We start from the raw sequence: 22,370 nt of genomic DNA, 5'->3' as shown, positions 1-22,370 counted from the left end.
TCTAAATGCCTTAAATTACCATTACAGTAATAACAGGAAACTAACAATATTGCTTTTCAACCATTTCGATTTCTTCAGGATTTGCTGTGTAATTCTAATACAGTAACAACAAGCTGTAAACAAACAAATCTTGTAAGTGCAAAAATTCTGAATCAAAGAGGTTGTGCACGGACAACATATTTTTGGGTGGACATAGAGCCCCTATTTTCCAGGCAAGAAAGTTCTATTCAACCAGAACCTCTTCTGTTTTTGGTCAATTCTGCAGTATTGTGACAGTTTGTTTACACTGCTTTCATCTGTGCAACGTTTTCCTGTTTGCAAGTTGCCTGCTAGCACTGTCCTTATGTGTTCGGGCCATCTCACGTTTGCTAAAGATAACTCAATCTTTCTTACACTTCTACTTTCAATCATTTTGATGTATTCAATGTTAAACAGTGTCAAAAAGTTGTGAGCGAAAATATCTTGCTAGTGCAAAAATATTCACCAGAACTTCCTGCGGGTTCTTCAAACCTAGTGACACTCCTGCACAGAACAGCTCCATTTCAAAAAGAGAGGTAAAACAAAAGTAGTGAACAGAAGGAAAACAATTGAAATAAACACTGTGATAACGTCGGACAAGCAGAAATGCACAAAGCCATGTTTGGTAACAGCGGAAGTCTTTCAGCACCTGCAGTGATCAAACTCGTCCAAAAGATGGTGCCATAGCACACATAATAACACACTTTTCCGTTTGTTAGGTTCTGCGCATGTCGAAGTAAAGTATTCCGATTTAAGGTGTGATGCATGAAAATGCACATGATAATCAGATTATTTTTTTCAGGATCCATGTGCACAGTAACATATTAATTTGAATGATTAGATTAAATAAATGTTGTCCATGTACACGTAGCTAGTGTGAATAAAGGTGATTGAGTAAAGAAAATGTTATAATAGTAATTTTTTTATAACAAAACAATGTATTTCATGGTTAAATTTTAGATTTTAATGTAGATTAGAATTGTAGTTCAAGCACTAACAAAATAGTATATATATATATTTTTTAAGTAATTTTTTCTTTTGGTACACCTGCACAATCTGTAATCAATAGCTCCCTTGATAATTATGAAAAAAAACTGGAATGAAATATAAAATATTTTAATCTTCATTTGAATGATAACATTATTTTACTAAAATAAAAAACAAAAACACAATAGAATAACATTAATGGGTTACCCTTAAATAATAAAACAAAAAAAACAAATTTGTGAATTTGGTGTGTTAGAAAAAATATTGAAAATCAATTAATTTTACTACAAAACTGTAATCATGTTTACTGTTTCCCTTATTGTAGTGGACACTTTAGTAGGAACAGATGCACAATCTCATGTCAATAACTCCCTCAGGCAAAAGGAAGAAACAAATTATCATTATTTCTTTAAAAAAAGTCAAGTATGCTGAAATGTATCACTTCAGAATTAAGGAGAGAAACTATAATGAAATATGAAACATTTAGTTTTCTCATTTAAATATTAAAAATATTGTTAATTTTATCAAACACAATACAAAAATACAATAAAATAAAAACAAATGGGTTGCCTTTAAAATTAAAAAGAAAGTATGTGTGGTTGTTTTTTCAGAAAAAGTATTGAATACATCCAAATAAACTTTGCTTCACAATGAGATCATGTTTATTGTCTACCATTGTGTAGTGGACACTTTATTAGGCAACGCTTGCACAATCTAATGTCAATAGCTCACTCAACAAAAGTACAAATATTTGAATTTGATTCAGCAAATAAAATGTATCACTTGATAATTAAACTGGAAATGCCCTACATTGAATGGAAAATGTATTTTTGTAATATTTCTTAGAAAATAAATTGAATACACCCTAATCAAATTTACTACACAATTGTTGACTGTGTCCCGTAGTGATTTGGACACGTTATTAAGTACACCTGCACAGTCTAATGTCAATAGCTCAAACAAGAAAAAGTCAATACATTTAAATAAATTGATTTAACTAATTTAATTAAATATTTAATAAAAAAAACAACTTTTAAGTATATGCTAAAATGTTTCACTTGAGAATTATGGAAACAAACTAGAATAAAATATAACATATTTAGATTCCAGTACTAAAATATGTTATAAATAATTACAAATATAATACAAAACAACAATAAAAAGTTATCTTAAATGTGTTTAAAAAACAAAAAATTAAAAAATACATAATAATACAATAAAATGTGTCCAATAGTGTAGTGGGCACTTTACTAGTTACAACTGCACAGTCCAATATCAATAGCTCACTCAAGAAAAAGTAAATGCATATACAATTTGTGGATTCAATTAATATAATGAAATACGTTTAATTTTTTTTTTTTTTTAAAGGCTATGCTAAAACGTATCACTTGAGAGTTATAGAAAATAACTAAAATGAAATATAAAATATTTAGATTTCAATTTGAGTTCAAAAAATATTTTCAAATAATTAAAAACATAATCCAAAAAGACAATAAAATAATCAAGAATCACCTTTCAAGAAAATAATAAAAATGTGTTGTTTTGTTCGAAAACATATTGAATATATCCAAATAAATTTTACAACTAAGTGATGTTTTAAGCATTGTGATCATTTTACTTTGCTACATGAAGTATTCAAGGCATTATAAACAGCTCTGCAACATTGCAAGCTACAATAATAAATATCATTTGACAGTTCCAATTACCCCCATTGTACAGCCATTATTAAGAAATGAGAAAACCAGGACTCACATGTCTCATGCAGTATATTCATGCGAACTGACTTTTGTGTGCAGGCTTGACATCCGAACCCACGCATTTGCACCATCCAGCACACAGCCAGCTGACCCAGGACCCAGCAACTGGACACACATTGCTCATCAGCACCATGCCTATAACACACATGCCACAAATATGTAAGAAAACACACACACACACACACGCATGATATGTTAAAGATGTAAAAGTTGTTTTGAAAGAAACACAGCAGTGTTCTTCTTCTCCCTCTGCAGCCTCACCAGACACTCCCATCCCATCACCTCCTCAGGGTCAAGCACCAGAGATGTATAAACACTTTCCTCAGCCTATTTGCCCTCCAACCAGTCCTTCACCCTCAGCACAGGCAGACCACTGATCCCGGATCTGTGTCCTATACTTTAGTACATCATCTCAATCATAAATGTAAGACAACTTGATATAAAGTTAGACTGCAATTTAGTACAGCCTGCATTTGAATTCAGACTCAAAGGTTACTGCTTATTAGGAAATGTATTATGGGGTGTTTTTTTTTGTATATGAAAGTTATAATATAATACAGTATGTAAATAGCCACAGTGTAAAATAGTCTGATGTTAAATGCAGATAATGAATGTTAATATTTTAAAAAGGTATTTGTACATATTATAAGGGTTATAGGGCGTGAAGTAAATAGATGTAAGTACAGTTTCTTGTAATTTTAAATAGGGACATTTGTTTTTAAATTAACCTTGCATGTTTGTGATATTTTATATTTCCCCAAAAGCAACAGGTTTTGTATAGAGGTTAATTTGTGTCTTTATTTCCAAAGCGTATTTCTTTTTTTTTAACAATGAATTTATGTCATTTATGTCAATTATGAGTCCTTTGAGTTTGGATTTTCTGAACTGTATTTTTATTTATTTTGTTTTACATCACATTATTCAGACATTTCATAGAACAAAAAATAGTGAAAAAAATGTATTTTATTGAAATTAAATGTACAAGATGCCTCTTTGCCTGAGCAAGACCCATGTCACATGATCACAAGCTTGACATCTCATTGGCGGGTTCCGAGACACTGTTTACAGGAAATATATCTTGAGTTGTAAGAAACACATTTTTTTGCACTTAATTTTTTTGCATTGAATTTTAAAACTATTTATTTTACAAAATCACAATTTTAAACACAATTTAATCAGTTAAATTGTCGGTATAATTTACACATAAATTCAGTTTTAAAAAAATTTTCTTATTAATTCCAATTTTAAATCGATTCATAATTTTACAAAATCTTTTTTTTATCTTTTCCATCCACCTATCCATTTTTTACTGCTTGTCCCTTTCTGGGAGCCTATCTTTAAGAATACATTTAAAATAATATTTTTTAAGCCATCTATGCGTGCATAGAGGAGTTATTGTGACCTGTAACTTGTTCTTAAAAGGTTTTATCATTTTTATACCAAATAATGTAGTGCAAGAATCTGTTTGAATAGAGGCTTGTAGTAAGAGTTATTTAAATATCACAAACATGTTTAACAAATACCTCCCTGACAGTATCAATCTGGCATAACATTTACATAACTTGTTAAGTTTAAGTTTTGATACAACTATTGTATTTGATGCTGTGCTTAATAACGTGTTTGATGAATGTATATGTAGTATACTGTATGCACTAATTAGTATACCCATCGATTTTTTTTTCAATAAAAGCATTTGTAGGAACAAACTTCCTCCTATTTTCCTGGAAAATGTCCCTTATTTAAAAAAAATAAATGTAAATAATTATTGTATTTTTGGAATACATTTAAAAAAATAATTTTAGGCCATAACCTGATTTGAAAAGGGTTTATCATCATTGCTATACCAAATAATGTATTGCAAGAATCGGTTTGAATCGAGAATTGTATTGAATCGATTCGAACCACCACAAGAATTTGAATCTTATCGTGACCAATGCGACTTCTTGTAACATTCACATTCCTATTAATTAAATATCATAAACATGTTCAATAATACCTCCCTGAAAGTGTCAATACAAATACAAAGAAAATTTAATATATTTTGTAAAGTTTCAGTTTTGATACAGTTATTGTATTTGATCCTATGCTACATTAAGTATTTGATGAACTAATGTGCATATATATATACAGTATATATATATATATATATATATATATATATATATATATATATATATATATATATATATATATATATATATGAATTAGTACTTTATTAAAAAAAAAAAAAAAAAATTTAACCAGGAAAAAATGTCCCTTTCCCAGGGAAAATGTCTACTTTTTTTGGGAAAATTCCCACTTTCTTCCTGGGAAAAACATTTTATTTTGTGGGGAAATGTTCCCTTTCTTTCCCAAGGAAAATTTCCACTTTTTACCCGGTAAAATGTCTACTTTTTTCTCAGGGTAAATTTCCTTTCCTTTGCGAGAAAAATGTCCACTTTTTCTTTAAGAAAATGTCCACTTTTTTCCCAGGAAAATGTCCTTCCCTCCACCCCCAAAATGTTCACTTTTATTCAAAGAAAATCTTTACTTTTTTTCCTCAGGACAATTTATCTTATTTTCCAGGAAAATGTCACCTTTTTTAACATGTTAGGTCGTACAATGGCACAATTTTTTTGTGCAATATTTTTTTCCAATTGTATAATTTTTCATTGGGAAAAAAATACGACATTGATGAAAATATATTTTTGAAATGTTTGTGCAAGAAAATCATCATTCCCTCACATGCTTCCATCAGCCAGGCGTGTACAGTTTATTCCCAGGTTATTGAAACCTCACTCCTGGATGAGGTTGTTCATAAAGAAACTAATAACATATTTTTTTAACCAGTTTCTTTTATCATTTATTTGTGAAAACCTTAATGTGAAACATCCCGGCCGAAAATGAGCCGCACTGGACGAGATGTACTTTTAAATACGCGTTCGTCGCGCCAGCCACACAGAATCACATTGTTGGAGTGTGTTCAAGGCGCTGTGGGATAACACCGAGAGATTTCATTGTCTGTATATTGTTGTGTGACTCAGACAAAAGCACTCAGGTTATTTATGGCTGTCGAGAATCAACATTGGCCAAATCCTCCTATCAAGTCCATAATGGACACGCCGCCTGACTTGGGTCAAAACAACAGCAAACCACAATAGGAGGAGGTGTGCATGTGTATATACTGTATGTGTGCATGCTGCCGCCTGCAATTTATTTATAAGTGCACACGGTGTGGTTTTGGAAGAGTGTGTACCCAGAGGAACTTTAATCAAAGGCACATAGTGTGGAGGCATGGGGGGCTCGTCGCTCTCTTCTGCCTCAGATAAAACTGGGTGTTAGCATGCCAGTCACATATCTCATCTGAGAGCCTCTTCCACACACGCACACACACACTCACACACACAACACCGCACCGTTACACACCACCGTGATGTGGCAGCTCCACCTGAGCAAAGGTAGGAGTGTGAAGGATACCGTTTAGGATGGAGAGGAGTACAGCAATCTTGACTTAATTAATGCATAAATGTGCTGAAATAAACACATTTTTGCAACCTGTATGCAATACAGTAGTACTCAACTTACTGGTAAAAGTGTTGCCCAATAATCTGAATTTATTATATATTTTTATTTATTTATATTTGTATGAATAATTTTCCAAAAATAACACCAGCCAAAACATATAACAAACAGAGGAAAAACAAAAGTGGTTAGAGTGTCCGCCCTGAGATGGGTAGGTTGTGAGTTCAAACCCCGGCCGAGTCATACCAAAGATGGCACTCAGCATCAAGGGTTGGAATTGGGGGTTAAATCACCAAAAATGATTCCCGGGCGCGGCACCGCTGCTGCTCACTGCTGCTCACTGCTCCCCTCAGGGGATGCGTCAAATGCAGAGGATTAATTTTAGTGTGTGTGTGACAATCATTCACTAAAGATAACGACCCCCCCCCCCACTCACACACACATTCACACATCCATTGAGAGAAGCTTACATTAACTACAGAAAATCCAAAATGAATAGAAATTTAAATAATAAAAAAACCACACAAAAAAGATAACCAAAATTCATACATTAACCATCTGACCAAACCAGTCTATTGACTTTTGCAGTCAAGATATTTCATCCCAATATGTGGCGACTTGTCCAGGGTATACCCCGCCTTACGCCCGATTGTAGCTGAGATAAGCTCCAGCGACCCCCTGCGACTCTGAAAGGGATAAGCGGTAGAAAATGGATGGATGAATTTAAAATTACGGTATAATGAAATAATGATTTTGATCATCACATTTTGTTGCATCTGGTTGTCGTGTGTGTGACACAATGAAGAACATTGTGTGGGCATGTTAAATACAAAAACGAGGGGTGGGAGCTTCGATAATTTGAGGATCTATCTTTTTCAACTGTTAGTTTATTTATTTGTTGTTTTAAGTTAATGGTCCAAAAGCTGTGCAGTATGCTGCGTCATGATTCTGATTTTGATCATCGCATCATGTTGTATCTGGAGTGTATGTCACTATTTAGAACAGGGGTGCCCATTAAGTCGATCGCGAGCTCCCGGTCGATCGCGGAGGGTGTGTGAGTCGACCGCCAGCCAGGCATTGAAAAAATAGACCATCATCATAAATCATAAATCTTCACTATGACGTCACTTTCGTCACTTGATTGACATTCAGGGCACCCGAGGATCTTGTGAAATGACGCTGGCTGCTGCGAGCTCAGTGTGAAGGAAAAAAAAGGCCGTCAGGAAGGCGAGAGACACTTTTTATTTCAACTAATGAAACAACTGGAAAACATGTGATGCATTACATTGTATCGTATGCATGTTCGAAATAAACTGAAATTGAACTGAACTGAACCGTACCTCCCGTCAGAAGCCTAAAGACTGACCGCACAGTTCCTGTCTTCGCAATAAAAGCGCTGCTTCATCCTGCCTGCGCTAACAAAATAAGAGTCTCTGAAAGCTAGCTTAAACAAGCTAGCAAGCCACGGAGTTTGCCGTCAATGTTTTTCTTGTAAAGTGTATACAAACGAGTATGGAAGCTGGACAAATAAGATGTCAAAACCAACCACTTCAATGTGGTATAGGACAGAAAGGAGGACTTTTTTTTCCTCCTCCATTTGAAAATGTGGACGTCATCAGCACTACTGTCCAGTGTTGGGTCATTTACTGAAAACCAGTAACTAGTTACAGTTACTAGTTACTTTATTTCAAATGTATCTCAGTTACTAAGTTACTTACACCAAAAAGTAATGCGTTACTGTGAAAAGTAACTATTTAGTTACTTCTTTTTTTTTTTTAAATGCCCGTTTAGCCTTCATTTCAGTACTGTTATTGCACTGGAGAATAATACAATCTGTTGATCAACTTGACATGCATTTGCATCACTGAACTCTGCTAAGCAATGTGGTCTACATACAACACACAAAGACAAAGATATGTTTCAAAGGGCCAATTTATTTCGGGCCAGAACAAATTGACAAAACTATTTCAAATAGCTGCAACATAACATACATACGTAACAAACCGCATAATAACAACATGTCACAACATGTCACAACATAGCTGTAAACCTGGCTTCACCCAAGGAAGGCACACATGACATGATTATATGTCATGTCACTATATAAAGCACACATACTGCTATACACACGTCTAACCAGGCGGTTTTTTCTCTCAAGGAATTGTGAAATAAAATCATGTCTTCATAAGATCAACACTGTACTGAAGCCCAGAACACTCTATGCATTTCCCCAGTTTTAGTTTAGAGAAAAGGAAATATTGGCCTGGCCCACTAGGATCCCTCTTTATGTTTGTGAACTTTATAGTCTATACATTTAGAGTGATGTGATAATCAAACACAATTGACAGAGTGTGTGTATCTTCAGTGCTGAATGGTGAGCAGAGGCAGAGTTTGGAGTGTCTTCTTTAGCTTGCTTTCCATGTTTATGTGCTCACTGTCCACTGTGTCCAGGAACTTGGAAAATGTTTTCGTGCCATTTGCCGTTTGACTGCCGCTAGCATGCTACTTAGCTGCCTGAAAGCGGGTGACCCCACTGTAGAAATAGCCTGCATGTCTTCTAGCTCATACGCTGCAATGTCTCTATCAATGTTGTCCTGGCTAGCAGTCTCTCCGTTAAAATCCTAAGGTGGAGGTGGCATCAGACTCTGTCTCTCTTTACTAGCTTTGTCAAAGCATGTTGCTTTTGTAGCTGTTTCAGCATATTTGAATTGCTGTTTTTGGCAGTAGATGGGATCTTTGATCCAAGACAACTTACATTTAACTAAAATGTTATTTTCTTTGTGCTCGACAAAAGAAAAGTAGTGAGAATATCTCCATGTTAAGAAACTCGGCTTCGGCTGTGCCATGATGTCTTGTTAGTAAACACAGACACGCACCCCCCACCCACACACAGCGTGCGGCACGCCTCTTCCTTGTGACAAAGGAAGAATCAGAGGGACGACACCGCAGCAATAAAACACACTCAGATCTTCGCAGTTTCTAGCCGATACTATATAAAAAATAACGTAAAATAACGCGGTAACGCATCATGTAGTAACGGTAACTGAGTTACTGAATATAAAAAATAACGCGTTAGACTACTAGTTACCGCCGAAAATAACGGCGTTACTTTGTAAGTCCCAACACTGCTACTGTCTGATTCCAATCCATGCAAGTCATCAGCATCAGGTAATACACCAACTTATATTATTGTCTTCATGAAAGAAAGGAATCTATATGTGTTAAACATGCTTGTATTATCATTAAACACCTTTAACCTGTTAACAAAAACGTCTCTTTCATAAATAAATAATATAAATTATATATATATATATATAAATGCCGTAGATCCCATCGACTTGGTCATTTAAAAAGTAGCTCGCCTGCAGAAAAAGTGTGGGCACCCCTATTTTAGAACAAAGTGTAGGCCTATTGTTGAGAATTTAAATAAATAGAACCATTGGGGGAAAATACTTTATTTTCCTTCAGATAATCTTGTTTATTTTTCGTTTTGAATAGTATGCAGTATGTTATGTTTAGAGTTATTGCTACAGTTGTATTAGAAGTAGCCTAATAGTTGTAGTTTTCCATTTTCTTATGTGTATTCCTGCCCTTGACATTGAGTGTTCCCTGTGTGACCACTAGATGGCAGTACAAGTCTATGCACCACGTGATGTAAAGTCTCTCTTTACATAGATGTCATCAATGCAATACTCTAGTTATCTGTCTTCATGGCCACTAAACTAAATTATGAATAACCTAAACATGTTTTAAGACAAGGTAGAGTCAAACCTATAACACTTAAATTCTGCAATGTATTCAAATGTCCTCGTATAATCTGTATTTGTGATCATATTGGTAGACTGAGGCATCAACATTGTGTCTTCCATGAATTAGCAATAACAGTTTCAATATGAGTACAAAAAAAAGTGCCCCACGCTCCTGCAGGGGAATATTGGTGTGAAATGAATGGCACGTGTCAGCGATCTCAGATTAGAGTCAGAGATTGTATAGCCCATCATTCCTCCACTGGTGCATTTACCCATAATTCCTCTCTGTCTCCAACATATCCCGAGATTTTCCTCTGTAGGAGACAAGGTGAGCCTCCTGCTTCTAACTCTGGAATGAATTTCCACCTCTCCTGGGTGTGTGTGTGTGTGTGGTTTTTGATTATATATACCAGCGCCTGGCTGAAAGGAAGTAAAATACAGTGACAGCTTCATTTCCAAAGCCGACTTCACATAAATGAGGGATTAAAGCAAGCAAGGTTCACCTCGGCCTCAATGGCCATTTTTTTTTTTTTACTTTCATTTCAAATTATTCCTACAAATATTCACATTCATACTGGACAAAAAAAAGGCAGCGTGGGGGGAGTGTGCTGTACATCATCATGATGATGGCGAGCAGGTTAGGGAAATGAAATTAGGGGTCAGGAAAGGTGCGTATGGCAGGGGAACATTAGGGAAATGAAAAAGGGGGTGGACTGCTGCCGGCTTTCTGCAGACTTGTTAGAATAAAAGGCACATGTGTGTGCATATATATATATATATATATATATATATATATATATATATATATATATATATATATATATAATAGGAGACAGAGGAGATGACAGGGTGGACGATAAGATGTGTGGTAATGAAAACAGTCCTGTGCACCCCGAGATTACATGTGGAAGGAGATTGGAGACAGGAGGCATAAAGAACACTGCATGGGATTATGAGAGGGAGAATTGAGAAGAATGAGCCTTCATTTATACAGAAACCATAGCAAGAGTGACCTTGGACATTTTTACTGCAGGTATTGGACCGAGATTTGGCCTTTTACCTTTTGGCACAGGAGGAGGAGAAAATCTAAATGAACAATGTCAACAACAAAATTCAAACTAGTTCCTCATTCTCTTTCATGACCAACAAACGTTTGATCCAAACAGAGTCAGTAGCACACAATAACCAAACAAAAGCAAAAACGATCTCAAAATCCTTTGGTTTTTGCTCTTGAAGTTGTCCTTTGCCCAGGGAATTGTTCCCTGAGTTTGTAAACATTTACAAAAATGACAGACAATACCTTTGCAAGAATGAATATATCGATCCATCATATACTGTACTGATACCACCCTTGGTATCGACACTACCCAGACGTGTGGCCTGGCTGCTCGACCCACTCCAAAAGACACCTCGGTTGCTGTAATTTTATCCTCTCAATCTCAATATTTGTGGCCCTCTACTTTATGGCAAACTTGAATCCCACTTTAGAAAGAACACATTGGGCAAGACAAAGAGCAACTTCCTGTAAGCAAGCAGAATGTCTCTGACCCTCTCCAGGGGAACTCAACAGTGTCAAAATACAAAATAGTTACCGTATTTTCCGGTCCATAGGGCGCACCGGATTATAAGGTGCACTGCCGATGAATGGTCTATTTTTTATCTTTTTTCATATCTTAGGTGCATAAGATTATATAGCGCATTATAGGAGTAATATTATTATTATTTTTTTCTAAATTGAAAACACTTCCTTGTGGTCTACATAACATGTAATGGTGGTTCTTTGGTCAAAATGTTGCATAGATTATGTTTTACAGATCATCTTCAATCCGCTTTCTGACAGTCGCTTCCGGATGCGCCGTCATCTTTGTTGTAGCGGTGTAGCGTGCAAGACGGGAGTGGAAGAAGTGTCAAAAGATGGAGCTAACTGTTTTAGTGACATTCAGACTTTACTTCAATCAATAACGGAGCAGCAATTTTTCAGGACTTCTACAAATCCCAAATACAGATCAGCAGGTACCAGAAGGTAAGAAAAGTTGCTTTTGCGTAATATTGCGAAACAAAACGCCAGATAATATGTCTTACCTTATACACACACCATTAAAATTCCTGTATGTTTAATGCGCCGACAATCCTTCAAGCGGTGCGTCTTCATAGCTTACCAAAGTCGTACTTAAACATTTTGATAGATTTTTGAGTGCTGTGTGTAATGTTCTATATTTTCAATGGAACATTTAAAATATTTGTGTTGTTTACTTGAGACATATCGCCATTATAGTGCAGCCTACACTTATCTCTTATGTGTGACTGCCATCTACTGGTCACAACTATCATTACCCCATGTACCAAATAAAATAGCTTCAATGTGGGTAAACTCAACCAAACTTATTCCTTACATTAGGCGCACCGGATTATAAGGCGCACTGTCGAGTTTTGAGAAAAAAAAAGATTTTAAGTGCACCTTATAATCTGGAAAATACGGTATATTTATTATGACTTAAGGCCTACTATGACTGAAGGTCACTATACAGTAGCTGCTATAGAGGTAGTTTACGTATTCACGTGGTTAAAACGTGATTTTAAAGTACCAGTAGAGTGCAAAAACAAGTTGCCTCTATATTAAAGCTATTATCTTATCTGATTTATGACACCGAAAGACTTCCAAAGTTTGTGAATAAATAGATATGATCAAAATAGTATCAATTTAACGAAGATTCCTAAGCCATTTTGAGAGTTAATGAGAAAGCCAGTCACGTGATCGCGTGACGTAACAGGGGTAACCACAGATCCCTTCCCCATCTACGACGATGCTAATCAAGCAGACTTTGTAAGAGCTAACAATGATTACTATGGGAAAAATTATGATCCAGGACCCTTTATTTTTGAGCCCAAACACAGAGAATTAGCAATAAGTTTTAGAAACCGAGTGATGGATGCAACTTTATTGTGACACGAGCATCCGCAGCATTACGAGGTGCTAAACATACAAACTAACCATAACAAACCATAATTAAACAAACACTGTAATATTTCCACTCTGGTTGGGATGCCGACCGACGGGGTGCTCACAAAATCCTGTTTAGGTGAAGAATGAATCACAATCCTTACGGAAGGTAAAAATTTGCTGCAACTAGGGTCTAAGAACATCAGGACTCCTCTTCCTCCTATCCGGGAAATCGCAAAAAGACGCTGCCTGACCAGGGCTGAGAAAATCTGTAGAGACTCCTCCCACCCCTACCAAGGACTGTTCTCACTGCTGGACTCTGGAAAGAGGTTCCGCAGCCTCCGTAGCAAAACTCTTGAACGCATCATAATAATCCCCTCAATTCCCCCCAAAAACAGATTAACTCGCTGGAATATAAAGACAATATAACATACATCCATAAACATGGATGCAATCTATTTATATCTGCACCTTATTGCTCTTTTATCCTGCACTACAACAAGCTAATGCAACAAAATGTTCTTATCTGTACTATAAAGTTAAAATTTTAATTAATATAAAGGAAGTCTAATTCTAAGTCTAAGTGTCTTTTTATCCAACTCTGGGACGTGAAAGTCGAACAACCTGCTGGTCCATGGCCACATTTGTCTACTACCAGGTGAGAGACGCATTAATTATAATCTAGAATTTACTTTTAGCAAGTTTAAGACGAAGCTAATAGTGTCAACAACAGCTTTAGCTCAATGCTATAAATGTGCCGCTAAAATAGTCTGTCTGCGTTGGCGCCTAAAATAACAACATCACTACTATTTGTTAACTTTCAGGTTACGACATGTAAATGGAATATTGTTGGCGGTTTCTGGATGTTTTTTGGGGATATAATGAGCACAACAGAGGACCCTCCATATGTTGACTCAATTGTTAGCTATTTATTTATGATTTCAAATGCATAAAAAAGCCAAGCATATGTGTTCATGTCTTACATAAGAATTGTGAATGATAGGCACCACATCTCTTTCCGATGTTTGCATATTTCCAGTATGACTGATCTGATAACGTGGTTAGAGTGCAGAAGTGGTACTCCAGTGACGTAGAATCTACGAAAATTGCGGAAGATATTCGGAGCGGAAAATTCAAAATGGCTGACTGAATTTGTGGCATTTTGTGACATTTTAGACGATAATTGTGATAAGCATGATGGGATGCATGTATCATGATCGATATTATAGTGACTCACTCGCTGGACAGTTGTCCGTTTGGTGGGGAAGTTTTTTCAAGTTGACTTTAGGTAAGCACGGCATTTATGTCGGCATAGCTTGGCTCCAAGTTCCACATTCATGCCGCCAAGTCATGCCGACCTCACTCTCCTGGCTTCCGTCTGCTCCAACGTTTCACCTCTCCTGTTCATGGTGGCTTCTATAAGCAGCAGTTCATCCTCCGTATATTCAGCTTCAAAAAGATAAGGTTGTGATTCCTCATTTGTCCAAAAATAGTCGTCTGTTACCAAGTCTGCCATGATTAGAACACACTAGCATTTGTTTACGGAAGTAGGAACACATATTTGTTGCTAGAATTCGGAAGTGCGTTGCTATGGAAACGGAAATAAATGTGTTGACAAAAGAAGTTTCGGTAATGCATAAAATGACAATAATACGGTAAAAATTGTACATAGTACATGTTATGAAGGTGTCTGTGTCAAGACTTGGTCCGGGGAGTTTGCTTTTCCGGGATGCAACGGAAAGTTGGCACGGGCGAGACGGGAATGAAGGTACATTTTTTTATTGAAACACTAGAACTACAAAAAAAGGATCAAACAAAAAGCGCGCACAGTGGCGGAGAATAAACTATGAACAATTAAACAAAACTTGCAAACTATGGCTTGAATAAAGAAAACTTACTTGGCATGGACAAAAAAGGAGCAGCGTGAACATGGACATGAAAAAATGGACAGAGCATACATGTGGTGTGAGGTCGTCAGAAAGACAAACTGAAAAACACTGAACTTAAATACTACAGACATGATTAACGAAAACAGGTGCGTGACTCAAGACGTGAAACAGGTGCGTGACGTGACAGGTGAAAACTAATGGGTAACTATGGTGACAAGACAAGGGAGTGAAAAGCCAGAAACTAAACAAAACATGACTTAAAACAAAACATGATGATTACACAGACATGACAGAGCCCCTCCCTTAAGGACAGATACCAGATGTCCATAAAAAAAATAACAAGAGTCATGGGAGGGCGGGAGGGGGACATGGCGGTGGGTCGCCAGACCACGTGTCCCCGTATCCACCGGGGCAGAGTTAGGTGGCGACGGCGAGTGGAACGCCGCTGCAGCAGGCGAGGCGGGCGCCCAGGGAATGGCCACATTCGTGGCCGACTGGGAGGTGGGCGCACTTGGCGTGGCGGGCGACCAGGTAGCGGCCATATCCGTGGCCGACGAGGAGGGAGGCGCGTCGTCATCGTGGCAGACGTGGCTTGGCGTGGTGAATCAGGCGGCGAAGCTCGGCGTGGCGCGTCAGGCGGCGAAGCTCGACGTGGCGCGTCAGGCGGCGAAGCTCGACGTGGGTCTTGGTCTTGGCGTGGGTCTTGGTCTTGGTCTAGGTCTTGGCATGGCGGGTCTTGGTCTTGGTATTGGTCTTGGCATGGCGGGTCTTGGCATGGCGGGTCTTGGCATGGCGGGTCTAGGTCTTGGTCTTGGCATGGTGGGTCTTGGTCTTGGCATGGCGGGTCTTGGTCTTGGTGTGGGTCTTGGCATGGCGGGTCTTGGCATGGCGGGTCTTGGTCTTGGCATGGCGGGTCTTGGTTTTGGTCTTGGCATGGCGGGTCTTGGTCTTGGCATGGCGGGTCTTGGATTTGGCATGGCGGGTCTTGGTCTTGGCATGGCGGGTCTTGGTCTTGGCATGGCGGGTCTTGGTCTTGGTGTGGGTCTTGGTGTCGTGGAGCTGCGACTGGCGGCACTTGGCGTCGTTGAGCTGCGACTGGCGGCACTTGGCGTCGTTGAGCTGCGACTGGCGGCACTTGGCGTCGTTGAGCTGCGACTGGCGGCACTTGGCATCATGGAGCTGCGACTGGCGGCACTTGGCGTCGTGGAGCTGCGACTGGCGGCACTTGGCGTCGTGGAGCTGGTACCGGAGCTTGGCGTGGAGGGTCTTGGTCTTGGGCTTGGCGTGGAGGGTCTTGGTCTTGGACTTGGCGTGGAGGGTCTTGGTCTTGGACTTGGCGTGGAGGGTCTTGGTCTTGGCTAGGCAGTGCTTGGCGGCGTGGAGCTGGTACCGGAGCTTGGCATGATGCGGCTAGGCGTGGTGCGGGTACTGGAGTCTGCCGTGGAACTTGGCATGGGGGAGCTGGTGCTAGCCTTGGTGCGGCAACAGGTGCTAGCCGTGGTGCTAGCTGTGGAGCTAGCCTTGGAGGAGGTGGAGGTGGCCTAGCTGGGGGTTGCGGCTTGGCAGGTCGGAAGACTGGTGAGGGCGGTCGTGCTGGAGGCTGTGGCTTGATGGGTCGGAAGACTGGTGAGGGCGGTCGTGCTGGAGGCTGTGGCTTGACAGGTCGGTAGACTGGTGGTGGCGGCCGTGAGGGAGGCTGTGGCTTGACATGGTGATGCAGAGCCACCCCACCTACACAGCTCCCGACCCCAGCCCCCCCCTCAAGGGGAGTATACCAGACGCGCTCCCTGCGGTCTGGAACTCTCTGTAGGGGTGGGCGGGGGAGGGCAGAAATTTCCCCTTTATTTTGGCCACAATATCTTTCTTTATCCCCCACCTGGGGTTGTGTGGGCGGAAATTTTTTTAAAAATTGTGACGCGGGCGGGACTTGAGACTTGGGGGGCGGGGCATGAGTCTTGGGGGGCGGGGAATGAAATTGGGATGGCTGTGACTGACTAGACCTGATTTCTAAAAACATGTTTTGATAATGTTTTATCAAAGACATGCCATTAGTGTCTTTTGTTGGAGGCGGGTGTTCAAAAGAAAAAGAGTTGAAAAAAAAATCCTGGGCTGTGATGTCATCCTGGTGAAGCCGGGCAGACTGTTGCTTGCTTCCGCCCGGAGGGGGCGGGGCTTGTGGGAGCGGCGTGTCCCGCTGGCTCGCGGATGTCCTTCCTGGCGTCCCTCGCCTTTGGCGGCGCTTCCTTGGCTGGGATGATGCGCCAACGTCCCCGGGCCAAACGGAGCTGATCGGCACCAGTTTGCCGGTCGGACCCCACATGAGATCCTTGCGCTCCGTGGGGGAATAGCGGAGCGTCTCAGCTTCCATGGCGCGCAGGACCTCCCACGTTCCTTCGTCCAATATTTCCAACTCGGCCAACTTAGGTGCGGAAAAGCGGGTCTGCTGACGACCTACTGTCAAGACTTGGTCCGGGGAGTTTGCTTTTCCGGGATGCAACGGGAAGTTGGCACGGGCAAGACGAGAATGAAGGTAAATTTTTTTATTGAAACACTAGAACTACAAAAAAAGGATCAAACAAAAAGCGCGCACAGTGGCGGAGAATTAAACAAACAATTAAACAAAACTTGCAAACTATGGCTTGAATAAAGAAAACTTACTTGGCATGGACAAAAAAGGAGCAGCGTGAACATGGACATGAAAAGATGGACAGAGCATACATGTGGTGTGAGGTCGTCAGAAAGATAAACTGAAAAACACTGAACTTAAATACTACAGACATGATTAACGAAAACAGGTGCGTGACTCAAGACGTGAAACAGGTGCGTGACGTGACAGGTGAAAACTAATGGGTAACTATGGTGACAAGACAAGGGAGTGAAAAGCCAGAAACTAAACAAAACATGACTTAAAACAAAACATGATGATTACACAGACATGACAGTCTGTTGCTACATTTTATATATATATATATATATATATATATATATATATATATATATATACATATATATATATATATATATATATATATATGTATACACTTGCAGTGTGTATATAGAACGATGGAGGGTTTGAAGTTGTTTCAGAAGGCTTTCAAGGCTACAACAGTGCCATTAGCTGCATTTTGCTAACGTTTTTTTTTAATCATCTTTACAATTCTGAAAAAAAGATGTGAAAAATGTGCAGTTCCCCTTTAAGAGTTACTGATTGTATTATTTTTTAATTCCTGTTGCTCATACGGTGTGTTCACATAAAGAAAGGTGAATAAAGATCGTAAACCATCAGTTTGAGAGATCATCTTTTCACCCCGGGGTGCTACAGTTAGTGGCAGTGGCAGTTTTTCAGTTATGGCCCACACGAGTGAGCCAGGGTGGCATTCTATACGGGGGCGCCTCCAGGACGAGGGGCAAAAAAAAAAAAATCATCAGGTCAGGATATGTGTATGGGATAGGCGCCCTCTATGGGCTCTATGGGTTATTTTTAACCGCAACTACAGTATCTTCCACTGGAGCGCCAAGAGGAGAGATAAAGGACCTTATGGGCTCTATTAAACATTTTCTGGGTTTCGTTTTCAATGAAAGTAGGCATCAGTTATAAGAAAAGAAAAAGAGAAAACAATACACATTAAAGGGCGGTAAAGAAAAGGGGGGAAGAAGAGATGAGGTATTATAACGAAGGAGCCCCACCACTCTGAATGATAAGTGTCTGGCGCGCTTGCAGGTTATGGGAAGTTCACACAAACAAATGATTCCCATTTGCCAGAGGCGAGGGACACAATTGAGATGGGGAAGGTGGGGTTCGGAGGGAGGTGCAGAATACAGGAGGCATGATTTGAGAGCGCTCCATCTGCATCAGAGAAACGTTTACCTTTTTACTTGTCCAATGTTTTCATAGCACCTTCAATCTGAAGAATATTAGGGACCCTGCAGTGTCTCTGCTATTTTAAATGACAGCCCATGGACCTTGGTCAATAACACTAAATGTATGGCAGATGGCTGTGGTTTGTACAATAAGAGATGATGCAGTCATAACGGGCCATGAATACTCACCTTGATAGGCATTAAGCTGCATGAGGAAACATATGGCGGACCTGTGTTTACCTTCATGCTGGTTGCTAGTCATGACACATGAGGTGTCTTCCATATGATCCATCGGTATAGGACACTTCATTAAAGGCCTACTGAAACCCACTACTACCGACCACACAGTCTGATAGTTTATATATCAATGATGAAATCTTAACATTGCAACACATGCCAATACGGCCGGGTTAGTTTACTAAAGTGCAATTTTAAATTTCGCGCAAAATATCCTGCTGAACATGTCTCGGTATGATGACGTCTGCGCGTGACGTCACGCATTGTAGAGGACATTTTGGGACAGCATGGTGGCCAGCTATTAAGTCGTCTGTTTTCATCGCAAAATTCCACAGTATTCTGGACATCTGTGTTGGTGAATCTTTTGCAATTTGTTCAATGAACAATGGAGACAGCAAAGAAGAAAGCTGTAGGTGGGAAGCGGTGTATTGTGGCAGACTTCAGCAACACAAACACGGCCGGTGTTTCATTGTTTACATTCCCGGAAGATGACAGTCAAGCTTTACCATTGGCCTGTGGAGAACTGGGACAACAGAGACTCTTACCAGGAGGACTTTGAGTTGGATGCGCAGACGCGGTACCGTGAGTACGCATGCAGCTGCGGCTTCCAAACATTTGATCGCTTGCCCGTACGTGCGTGCCGCTATGTGCATGTCACGTACGTAACTTTGGGGAAATATATGTGCTGTATGAACTTTGGGGAGGTGAACGGTACTTTGGGCTGTGGGATTGAGTGTGTTGTGCAGGTGTTTGAGTTGTATTGGCGGGTTATATGGACGGGAGGGGGGAGGTGTTTGTTATGCGGTATTAATTTGTGGCATATTAAATATAAGCCTGGTTGTGTTGTGGCTAATAGAGTATATATATATCTTGTGTTTATTTACTGTTTTAGTCATTCCCAGCTGAATATCAGGTCCCACCCGCCTCTCACAGCATCTTCCCTATCTGAATCGCTCCCACTGCCCTCTAGTCCTTCACTCTCACTTTCCTCATCCATGAATCTTTCATCCTCGCTCAAATTAATGGGGAAATCGTCACTTTCTCGGTCCGAATCGCTCTCGCTGCTGGTGGCCATGATTGTAAACAATGTGCAGATGTGAGGAGCTCCACAACTATGAGGGGCCGTTAGGGACATTATTCAGAATTACCTCTTACATACACTACTGAAATGCTCTCACATAAACAACTGAAATGCTCTCACATAAACAACTGAAATGTTCTTCTTTTATACACACTACTGAAACACTCTTATAAACACTACTGAAATGCTCTTACATACACTACTGAAATGCTCTTATAAACACTACTGAAACACTCTTACATACACTACTGAAACACTCTTATAAACACTACTGAAATGCTCTTACATACACTACTGAAACTCTTATAAACACTACTGAAATGCTCTTACATACACTACTGAAACACTCTTATAAACACTACTGAAATGCTCTTACATATACTACTGAAACACTCGTATAAACACTACTGAAACACTCTTATAAACACTACTGAAACACTCTTATAAACACTACTGAAACATTCTTACATACACTACTGAAACACTCTTATAAACACTACTGAAACATTCTTACATACACTACTGAAACACTCTTATAAACACTACTGAAACATTCTTACATACACTACTGAAACACTCTTATAAACACTACTGAAACATTCTTACATACACTACTGAAACACTCTTATAAACACTACTGAAACATTCTTACATACACTACTGAAACACTTTTATAAACACTACTGAAATGTTTTTGTCTCACGCACACACACACACACGCACACACACCTGGAATTATTTTTCACTAGTATGTATAAACGGATTTCACCTGTGTGTGTGTGTGCTTTTTACACGTCCGTGTGAGAGACAACAATTTCAGTAGTATGTGTGCAAAGATTTCAGTTATGTGTATGAGCGCATCTTACCAGTGTGTATGCAAGCATTTCACCAGTGTGTGTAAGAGCATCTTAGTAGTGTGTGTGAGCGATGTTGCATTCCGGTTCCGGTCACCAATAATCCCCGCCCCTTTTCAGACAAGTTTTTTTTTTTTTTTTTTTTTTTTAAAGCCAAGTTGTTGACAAAATGTCTGCCGACAAGTAGCTTAACCGAGGCAGGAGCTCCACTTCATAATTTGAGGGCTTCAGCGGAGAATATAAGAACACTTTCAATGCAACAAGGGTCGCCCCTGCAGGACGCGGCACCTGAGCGGCCACACAGGTGCCTTTCTCCTCCCGACAGCCAAGCAGCCTGGAGCAAATGTTACCTTGCGAGTTTACACTGCAGCATCATCAAGTGCAACGTTTCAGTTCATGGACATCGAAGCAAGAGGAGGAAAAGGTAATTAGACATTATTTATTTCTAAATGATTGTTGAATCCCTCGAAATGTAAGGCGACATATGGCATTGTAGTGCGCTACAATGGTAACATGTCGAAATGTGAGTCACGTCGTGGTACGTCAGTAGCTAATCAAATACTAATGATAATGGATTACAATTATTTAGCGTTTTTCTATCGACTTGATAAGGGGTCCCCAAACTACAGCCCGCGGGCCGGTTACGGTCCACCAAAGTCCAACATCTGGTCCGCTGAAAAAAAAAAAAAGTTGTATTATTATTTTCAATCTGTCTTTTCTAATCCATTTTTTGGTGTCCCCTAGCCGCTCAGGCAAATCATATTGTCTAAAAATGCATTTCCCTGTATGACTTATATTGTCTTGGCTGTTTTCATGTGATCTGATTGTTACATTCTTATTCCAGAGTCACCACACAGCTGCGTGACCATTTCAACAAGGACAGAATAAACAACCTCTGGATTCATGGAACTTCTCTGCACACAAATATATTAATTGGAATATTCAATCAATTTCACATAGGAACATTGTGATTATTATTTTCAACAGTGTGTTGAAAACAACCTTTTTTGGCTCAGAAAGGTTCCTTATGTCTTATTATTCATATGCTTTCAATACTTGTCGGTGTGTAATTCCAGACATAGATGTAAACATTTTTTCAACAAGTGAAACCACTTGAAAATGATGGCAACTATGGAATAGACATTTTCACTTTAATTCTGCACTTTATTCAGTGAACAACATGTGATATATAAGGTTTGTTAAAATGTTTTCTTCTCTTGTGCAGTGTATTCTGCAAGTTAACATTTTGTAAAAAAATAAATAAATAAGGAACCTGTTATACAGACATATATGAAGTTGCCCACTTTATTATTGCAAATATCAAAATAACACTGCAATATGTTTGTGCTGTAAACATTTATGTTTCTACCGTTGAGGTTTTTAAGTTATTTTATGTTCTGACGAGTAATGTCATCCAGCCCCCACCATCATACACACTTTGTCAAAATCTCCCCAAACTTGTCCCAAATGTTTGTGCTACACAATTTGTTTGTCT

At 39.3% G+C, this 22,370-nt stretch overlaps 2 protein-coding genes across 3 annotated transcripts in view; one reads left to right on the top strand and one right to left on the bottom strand.

Annotated features, from left to right (window-relative positions):
* The window catches only part of hnf4g (hepatocyte nuclear factor 4, gamma), a 42,440-nt gene extending 38,034 nt beyond the window's left edge, over positions 1 to 4,406 (top strand). For both annotated transcript variants that reach the window (XM_072913500.1, XM_061965530.2), the window contains exons 10-11: positions 2,802 to 2,921; positions 3,018 to 4,406. In XM_072913500.1, the coding sequence (XP_072769601.1) occupies positions 2,802 to 2,921; positions 3,018 to 3,139 (242 nt within the window). In that variant the 3' untranslated portion in view covers positions 3,140 to 4,406. The remainder of the gene's footprint in view (positions 1 to 2,801; positions 2,922 to 3,017) is intronic.
* Positions 1 to 22,370, bottom strand: part of LOC133605413 (uncharacterized) — a 646,046-nt gene that overhangs the window by 58,467 nt on the left and 565,209 nt on the right. The window lies entirely within an intron of this gene.

The sequence above is a fragment of the Nerophis lumbriciformis genome, linkage group LG07, assembly GCF_033978685.3.
Source record: "Nerophis lumbriciformis linkage group LG07, RoL_Nlum_v2.1, whole genome shotgun sequence".
Lineage (NCBI taxonomy): Eukaryota > Metazoa > Chordata > Actinopteri > Syngnathiformes > Syngnathidae > Nerophis > Nerophis lumbriciformis.
The sequence above is the reverse complement of the archived record's forward strand: the minus strand, read 5'-3'. Positions and strand labels throughout refer to the sequence as shown.